Source organism: Egretta garzetta, unplaced genomic scaffold (assembly GCF_000687185.1).
Source record: "Egretta garzetta isolate BGI_Z169 unplaced genomic scaffold, ASM68718v1 scaffold498, whole genome shotgun sequence".
Taxonomy (NCBI): domain Eukaryota; kingdom Metazoa; phylum Chordata; class Aves; order Pelecaniformes; family Ardeidae; genus Egretta; species Egretta garzetta.
Window position 1 is genome coordinate 370,762 of NW_009260494.1, and position 9,296 is coordinate 380,057.

Here is a 9,296-nt window from a genome sequence, read left to right on the forward strand (position 1 = left end):
TGGCGTCGATCTTACCCAGACATCCCACGTAGCACATTAATGTTATAAAACAGACGGCGCGTTACCCTGTTCTCCCGTCCCACGCCTAAGCAGGTACAGGTAGAGGGAAGGACCAGGGGTCAGCTCCACGCAGCTGCTATTAAAACCAATGCTCTCTCTTATTTCGGTAATCCCTGCTACGAGACGTAACACAGGTTTGCACGGCAACGCTGCGCGCGACGCTCCTCAGCAAATCCCACCCGAGCCCCGGGAACAGCGGGTCACTATCGGCACACGGCAGCAGGCTGAAACGGAACCTTTTGGGAACCGGTTTTGAACTGGGAAGTCTTAAAGATGAAACAAACAAACAAACAAAAAGACAAGAGATACCACACAGTACAAAATAGTAATTATTTATATTTTCAAAAAGGAAAAAAAAAGTTACCAGCTATTTTGAAACTTCCTCCCTGTAAGAAGAGTGACTAATAGAAAGGAACGGGACTGGCTCCTATACAGGCGGCAAGTCAGGTACAAACAGTTGTTAAGAATCATTTAGCAACTCAGGACAGGGACTTCTGACGCAGCATTCATGAACAATAAAATTTCTCTTTTTTTTTTTTTTTAAAAAGGGGAGGAGGGAAATAAAGCAGGGAAAAATGCCAAAAACATTTCCCACGATATCTAAAAACAGTAACCGTTGTTCTTGTCAGACAGCACGCTCCAGATCAAGGATTTTCTAGTCCTTTCAAAACCAACACTGGCTTGCCAAGGCTGCCTTCAGTCTATTCACACCCTCCAGAACACACAGCCTTTCACCGGCCCCTTTCACTTCAACCTGTCATTTTATAAAAGGTGGGGGGGGGGTTTCTTTTTTTTTTTTCTTTTTTGTTTTTTTTTTTGTTGGGTTTTTTTTTTTTTTTTGCAATTAACATACAAGTGCTACTAACAGAGAAACTGATCTTCTTGTTGCTGGATGGCAATAAGGAGTTACACAAACGTCCAGTTTTTAGCTCAGCTGGAAGGACTTAAATTCTCTTTTTTTTTTTTTTTTTTTTTTTTTGATATAAATACTACTGGAGCTCCCATCAGGTACTTCCTTTCCAGAACCTCACTGGAAATTCTTTTTAATTCTCCAAAGCTAAAATGTCCTCTTGCTCCAGGCATCTGACGGTTTGTTCTGTGCTGCCAGACGCAGAGACGTTGTTTTCCCCAGCACCACTGCTGGGTTATTCCGACTTGGGTCGGTGCCTAAACCAAACCCTGTACTTAATTGACTCAGCCAAGTCGAAGGGAACACACAGACGATGCAGCGACAGGGATTCATTAGGTTGAACAGCCCCAGAGCCCCAGGCCCACCCTCCCCCCTCTCCCCAAGTTACTTGGTGCTGTTTTAAAAAGTCTGGGTGTCACGAAGCAGTCTCTTCCCCCCAACAACAGAGTAAAAGCTCCACAGATTTCGCTGTCTACCTGGTGGTCAAGGTTACAGCAGCAACAGCTGATGCTGCTTCCAGAAAAACATGGGGTGGTGTGACAGACATGACTTTAGGATTGCTTCAGTCGCTTACGTGGGGGTCCCAGAAAGGGACATTGTGCAGAGGCCAAAGAGCGATACGCCTCAGCCACCAAATGGGGATGCGATACTACCATAGACTTCCAGCCTGAGGTCTCCATGACGTCAGAAGCATGACTAGAAATAAGAGAGAATAAATCTGAAGTTATCAACTGGGGATAAAAAGGATTGACTAAATAGATTCTTTCCTGAGAAACCTGACATTCTTAGTGTACTGTTGTAGGACCACTCTGGATGTGTGTCGGGTATCTCTGTGAAGATTGCAAGCTTTGGCCCTGCTGGCACAACTGTGTGCGGGACAGTCCTTCAACGTCAGGATGAAAAGCTCAGACATACACGGTCCCAGATGGAGGAGCGCAGGAACACAATGCTCATCTACCCTGACTGCTCGGCACAGAAATATTTTAGATCATTATAGAAAGTGCTGAGAAAAACTGTATTAACTGACAAATGGGACTAAAAATTATTCCAGACATCAAAGTAATTGGTAGTCATTTTGTACCTACTGAACGGTCTGCTATGTTACGAGTTGCAAATAGTCCCTCAATATCGGGACTACCTGATGTTCTACTACCTAGAAGTTCCTGTGATCTTAGGAAGGGATCCATAATAGCTCAGACAGTCCTGCTGTACACCGAGCAGTCCCAGCAGGACAAGACTAATCTGCCCGCAGGGCAGTGCCACTTCTGGGATGCCACATAAGGGAAGGATCACAATGGGAGAACTAAAAAAGAGAAATAATAGAGGAGAATCTCCCCTGCACGTGACAGTTCACAAGTTGTGAACCCTACTGCTGATGAACAGCCCTTTCCTCTACACTTGTTGCACCCTGGAGCAAAAGTAAACTCACTAGTTAATGAAGTCCACTGCTTGAGTTTTCAGCTGATCAGCGCTATGTAGGTCAGCTAGAATGAGGATCTCGGCTGCATTTTCCACAGACAGGTTACTGCACAGTGCGTCCTCACACATCACCTTCAGACGTTCTAGAGCATACTGCAAAATACAAGCCAAAGGACAGTTACAGAGCAGAAAACGACCCATCAGGCCTGATGTGAAGCCTTACTTGTGCTCCTTCACTCTCCAGTAACAAACTACTCTATTACGCTGACCAGACCTCTGCTTTGCTACGTGCATCTGAACTGTACTCAAAGAAGCAGCGACCAGCAAAAAGGAGAATCATGATGTGCCCACCCTGAGGAAAGCAATGGAGAGGAAACATACCCACCATAACTCTCATCCCGGCCTTCTTGTGTTACAGGCTTACTGGTGCTGTGTTCATGCTTTGAAATGAGAATTTCAGGTCACCCGTGGTACTTCCACACAGAATGCTGAAGCCAAATCTTTATCCTCACTCTATTACTGTGTGACAGTGATACCCAGGTTCAGTGGGAGGACCTATCTAACAGTGAATGCTCCATAAGTGTTTCCAGGGATGTTTAGGCAGTTTTCACTCAGGTTCTTTGCCATTAATGACCTGCACCTTAAGATCAGCCTTGCTCAGGTACATTCTACTGGTTTAATACTAGAATGTTAAACAAAGGTCCTGATTTCTTGCAGCTATCCAGCTGGAAACAAAACATCACAGCATGTCTGCAATGCCCTGGTGAAGCTCGAGTCTAACTTCACATTCTCAGTCTCAGAGTTTCTACTGTTCAGTTGTGCATTTGCCTCAACAGTATTTTTAGATCCACAGGGGTGGGCCATGTCAGTGGTTTGAGAAATTCGAAGGACATGCTTAGAAGAAGAGTGCCATTTAACACATTGCACACTCTACCTTCGGCAGCACTTCAGTCAGTATTGAAACGTGCAGACACAGCCAGGATTTTCAGAAGCAACCCAGTGGTCTCGAGCAGACTTCAGAAACGTCAATACTCACAGATTTTAAGCCACTTGTTATCAAGAAATGAAACACAAACCTCAAACCTCAGTCTTTTAGAATATCATAGCTGGGAACTGAGATTGAGATACTTCTGAAAATCTTGGTACGTGTGATCTGACCATGGGGTTTGCAGTTCTTGGGATGAACCAAACTGAATACTTCTCAATCGTGCTGAATATTCCAGAGCCCATGGTCACATTCCACAGGGATCAGGAGAGTAGTCAATTCTAATGCAGTTCTTAGATGAGTAATCACATTAGCACTACATGAATTGTCCTAAAGATTAAACACAGTTAAGTCTTCTTCATGTTATGACTTCAAAGTGAGTGACATTTCCAAAATAAAAATCTTGAAGACTGTTAATTTTTTTTATCTGACAGATAACTGCATTGGAGAGTATTCTTCATACTGTTTTAAGGCTTTTTGGGTAACCTAGAGATGATGTGGTGTACAAGCTCGTCAGTATGTGAGGCCGCATTTGGACGAGATACCCAGATTTGTAAGGACTGCTCTGCCAACCTGACCAGAGAGCTGGTAAAAAGCTCATCTGCATGGCAACGGAGCGTGTGCCATATGATAAGCACTATGACTATAAATTGATTTTGTATTCTGATTGAGATGTTCATTCCATTATGATTAAATTTACATGAATTATTTTAGATTACAAAAACGTTTTTTTCACTTAAGACTCTGTGACAATAATTACTTCAGTTGAGGCACAGCACTCAGAAGCAGGACAGTTTTCTCCCACCAGAACATCTGAGAAGGCAAATCAAATTTACTTGCTTAATCTGTATCAATAACTAAAACAGTTTCAAATGAGGGGCAAGCCATTAGTTTATATTATTGTCTGTCAGTAGCTTAAAATGCAGCAAACGAAGCTTAAAATTATTCCTTTTGTAAACTGAACATTCTCCTCCATGCATGTACGATTTTTAGTTTGATTTTTGCTACAAATAGCTCAGCTGCTAATTACATAGTTGGGCAAAAGTAGCCGTTCTGGTCTCTCAGGTACCAAGATCTCCCCTTCCCCCCTTTCTTAATTACACTTTAAAAAACCACCTTACCTAATAGCGTACTTACCCAAGAGGCTGAAATAGTATCTCCTGGGTTGAGAAGACGTGCTTTGTTTTGGTTTTGGTCTAATTACATATTTTCCCCAAGAGACAGGAGGAACTCAGAAGAAGCTGTTTCAGTCTCTTGAGTAAATATTAGATGTTTTATGTGCTTTCATGAAAGATTTTTTATTTCTGCTTTTAAAAGACACACAATGAGTTTAAAAGGAAAAAAAAAACCCTACATTAAAAGCCAGGAAATGCAAAGTTAAAGCCTACTCTGTCCTTAATGTACTGCTGCTTTCTTACACTCGCCTCAGTTAAAGATGGTATGTAAGCTCTCAGTCAATACTCTTTAAATATTGAATAAAATATGTGGCAATGATAATCTCCTTGCATTATTTCCCATTTTAATTCTAGTTGCAGCGGCCTAATAATGGCATATGGAGCATTTCACCTCTAAAATCAGCATTTTTGATGAAGCCCAGGTCTGCAGCGACAGGGGATTTGATGGCCGTGTGGTGGTTGCGTGGAACAAGGTTACATGCATCCACATCTTAAAATCCACCACCCTAACTGGCACCCACAAGAGAATCCAAGGACTGAAGAAGCATGGAGACTGAACTACGCTCTCACCCCTAGAGGTGGTCCCTCCAGGTCAGAGTTGAGGCACATTGGCAGGGCAGTGTGGAGAATCTTGCACTGCTGCTACCCGTGCTGAACCTGTTCGATGGATAAATTCAGGGCTTTAGTCTCCAGTGCTGTCAAACTGGCATCTTTCACCAGCACTAAGTTCACTTTTAAGAGAAAAAAGAAAAAGGAAATAAAATTTTGGTTATATATTACGAATTTTCACTGGTTAATATGGCTCACTGGCCAGCAGAGCACTCTCTTCTGTCCTTGGTGCTGCAAAGGGAAGGAGGCAGCGGCTGGCTGGCTGGCAAGGCCACAGCGCTGCGCCTGCTGCACGGGGACTACCAGCAGCCTTCCAGTCAGACCATCCCCAACACCTCCCTGGCAAGGACCCTGCAAAACCACAGACGGGTTAGGCAACAGGGCTTCCTCCAGTGCACCCCTTCTCTCCATAAACAGCAGGGACTGCCACTGCAAAAAGAAAATAAACAACAGGACCGTCCCACTCTTGGCTATCCATCATTTTAGAGCATCTCTTGAAGCTGCTGATGCCAGCCAGAACCAGAAGGAGAAGCAGGCCCTGTTTGCCAAGACAGAACACTACTTTTGAGATTTGGTAATAATCACACACACACAAAAAAAAAAAAAAAAAATCACCAGGTCCACCTTGAAATTTTGCTGAATAGAGATGTCCTCTGAAATTTTAAGGAAATGCTTAAAAATGAGCAGCAGACAAAAACTCCTGATTGTGATATGTTGAGATCTGTAGATAGCTATAGGTATCTCATATGTATATCCTATCTCATAGGCATCTTATACTACATCCAGGTTTACCTGTAAGCCACAACCAGTTCAAAGAGGCTGCCCAAGCACAACAATCACACGAAAAGCTTACTGCAGCAATCTCCGAGGAGCATTGTGTAAAGCAAGGCGCATGTCATTCCTGGTTCTCTGAACACCCATAAATCCCAACTGTACCTTGTCAGCAGCTGCCAGCAAGTCATCAGCCATTTTGTCAAGATTTGGTGCCTTCCCCGTGTAAATAAAGCACATCATTTCCTTAAAAACTTCAGGCTCCACATCATTGATTTCAACCCGATTCTGTATCAGAAAAATGAAGCTTATTAAGATCCTGACAAGAGGCTAAAGGCTTCCTTCTACCCAAGCTCTTTCAGTATTCAGAAATTTGCTACAAACTATTTAGAATGTGTACTACTTGCAAAAAAGCAAAAAAAAAAAAAAGAAAAAGATGTGGATGGAGTAAGAAAAATTCTAAGTTGTATTTCACATTCTCTACTTCTCCCTATCCCACACCAGACTCTGTCCCCAAGAGTAACAAAGGTAACAATTGCCTCCTTGATCCCTTTCTTCCTCCCTTCAGGACAGCTGAAGCAGAGACCTGCAGCTAATGTGAGAAAAACAGTTAAAAGGTGACAACAGTCACAAACACTACCTACAAAAGTTATCTGACCAGTGATGCTATGAGTTGACTAGAGAGCTATTCACCTAGCCGGAGAAGTTCTCCTTCCTTCAGGAACTTACCTTTTTACTCTCTTCCATCTCATGCTCAAACATGGCGCTGAAAACTGGGGAACGTGCTACAGCCGTGGGGAAAACAAAACACAGTTAGAGATGCTCTTTTACTCTTCAGGAGGAGCTAAGTGTCGCCTGCCAACACCTCAACAACTGTCCTGCTACTTAATGCAGAAGAAATTCTCCTATAGCAGATAGGGAAAATTGGGTACAAGTGATAAAGTAGTATAGGTTGTGATCTAATGTAATGTGGCTGATGTAGCTTCAAACTGGGTATGGCAGAATTTACTATGTCCTTTCAACCAAGGCGGAAGAGTACGTGGGTGGTAAGGTACTTTACAAGAAAGTATTTATTCCTCTGGAAACATGCTAACTTCTCCTTACAAATGCTTTAGGAATACATTATAGTACACTACAACCACAAAAGCATCCTCACCATATGAGGAGATGGGCAATTAAAAATGGCGTAGATATTTCCTCTCTACCTGTAACAGTTCACAAAACAGTCTTGTGCTATAGCTCCGCAGTTAAAAGCGCTGCAGAAGTCTCCTTTAAAGAAGTAACTCAGAAAAACCCACTTGCCATCAGGTGGTTGTCTCCTATCCCGCTAAGGCCCGTCCAACTCAATACCGACCTGCTAGTATGGCTTTGTGAGCCTGGAACTCCTGGCCTGCGACGCACAAGCAGCAGTCTGTGAAGCGCGAGTTCTCCCAGAGTCCTCCCAACTCATCTGCCAAGCGACACTCTGGTACCTTCACCATGTTCATAGTGTTCTGGCCGGAGATGTTGACAGAGTCCTGTACCACACTCACCTGGAGGGGAAAAGAAAGCAAAGAAGCTCAAAACCCCACGCTGGAAAGCAAAAAAACTTCCTGTAGGGAGATTATTTCCAGGGCATGTGAAGGGAAATGCAGAGCAAACCCTGCACCTCTCAAGCAGAATCACTGTACCGTTAAAAATGTCTATGTTTTTAAGGCATCCTTTCTACCCTGCCTTAACCCTGTTCTCTGCTCCTCCAGAGTGTCTACCCCAAGTCCTAAATCGCACCAGCAGATTTTCTTCTTGACCTCAAATTAACAGCACTTCTATGCTGTTTAATCATAACTTTATTAGATGGTTTTGTAAAGAAGTGGAACCTTATTTTCTGCTTTTGCAGACACCATACCTGACCTAGTTTTTTCCTTTTATCAACACTCTGAAACCCTCCCCAATCAATAATGCAATACAGACAGCAGTCCAAATGAAAGTGAAGTATACAGAGAGCTTCTATAAGCGACCGCCGCACCCACACATGTATGCAAGGGCAGTGCCCAACCCCCCCAAGCATCTTGCTGCTTCTGGTTCTAAATGTCTTAGGAGTGTTCAACGCTTCCATCACGTTACAAAATAAAATTAAAACACCCCTCAACAGCAAGTTTAAAAAAAAGCAGCTTTATGTCAAGTAATTAGGAAGATTTGGGGAAGGCAGATAGACTCCTTATCTCCCGCTCTAAAGCATCCAGTTAGGCAGGGACCCATACTGGCTGATGAACAACCTACACAAAGGGAACCGTTAAGAGCCTCTTCAGCACCAAACCATTATTGTTAAACACTCAGTAAATCATACGCCTTCTACAGCAGACTCCAATTAGAAAAGATCAGAATGACTAATGCTACCCCGCTATAACAAAGAATAAAGGAAGAAGCTGACTGACGGGGAAGCATACGTGAGACTATTCCCTGGATTTGCTCTCCAGTCCAAGTTAAATTTCAATTCTATTAATAACCAATGGCCAAAGAAGAACAGTGGACAGCAAAGGAAGCTTCACAATTATGTAAGAGGAGAAGTAAATTATGGAGACGACAGAAGCATCTTCTAAGGAAAAAAACCTGCTGACAGCACACCCCCCAACTCTTTAGAAATCTCCAGTGTGTTTCTGATGGCAGACACATCTTGTATAAACTCTACAATGCTCAAAAAGCAAACAAATATCAGCTGCTGCTTGCTGAAGGACACTAAGGATTAGCCAGAACAAATGCGAGGAAGCTAATGTTCCTCATCACTAATTTGACAGCTACATCATCTTTTTGCCCTGTGACATCTAGACCAGCAACATGGACTCAAGGATGGATGAAAACTCATCAGGTTAATTAAAAAGGAATTCTAAGATGTAGATCTCTTGCTGGAGTCCAATACTAATTACAGACCAGCCCAAACCGACTTGTGAGCTGTGTCTCACATCAACGAATAAATCCTCTTCATGTGCAAAAAAAGGCCAGTTACTGGCATGAAAACCTGTAACATGGCTTTTTACGTAAGGAGTTTAGACTGGTAGATTCCAAGCACTGACCAGCCTTAGAGGTCAAAATAAGGTGTTGCTTAAACTATTGTCAACATCTCAGCAAGGGAACCAATGCTACCCAGCTCAGAAGAGAGCTATTACCGTAACTTTGGGAACACCATTCTTTCTGGAGATTTACCGGAATGGTATTTGCCTATGATGTCGGAATATAATTTAAACAGCAAAAAGTAATGCAGTTGGGATATGAACAATCAACCTCACCTGCAAAACAGAGGTTGAAAAATCCCCAAACCGACAACTAAACGAGGTCAGATTTGAAGTGCTTGACAAGGAACATCATTCTCTGCCTTAACAGCATTTTCAGC

General features: G+C 43.0%; 1 protein-coding gene across 2 annotated transcripts in view; it reads right to left on the reverse strand.

Annotated features, from left to right (window-relative positions):
• Positions 1-1,014: 1,014 nt before the first annotated feature.
• The window catches only part of LOC104131240 (speckle type BTB/POZ protein), a 34,331-nt gene continuing 26,049 nt past the window's right edge, over positions 1,015-9,296 (reverse strand). For both annotated transcript variants that reach the window (XM_035899909.1, XM_009644393.2), the window contains 5 exons: positions 7,284-7,461; positions 6,659-6,714; positions 6,095-6,217; positions 2,400-2,542; positions 1,015-1,666 (listed from right to left, as the gene is read on the reverse strand). In XM_035899909.1, coding sequence (XP_035755802.1) covers positions 1,522-1,666; positions 2,400-2,542; positions 6,095-6,217; positions 6,659-6,714; positions 7,284-7,461 — 645 coding nt within the window. In that variant the 3' untranslated portion in view covers positions 1,015-1,521. The remainder of the gene's footprint in view (positions 1,667-2,399; positions 2,543-6,094; positions 6,218-6,658; positions 6,715-7,283; positions 7,462-9,296) is intronic.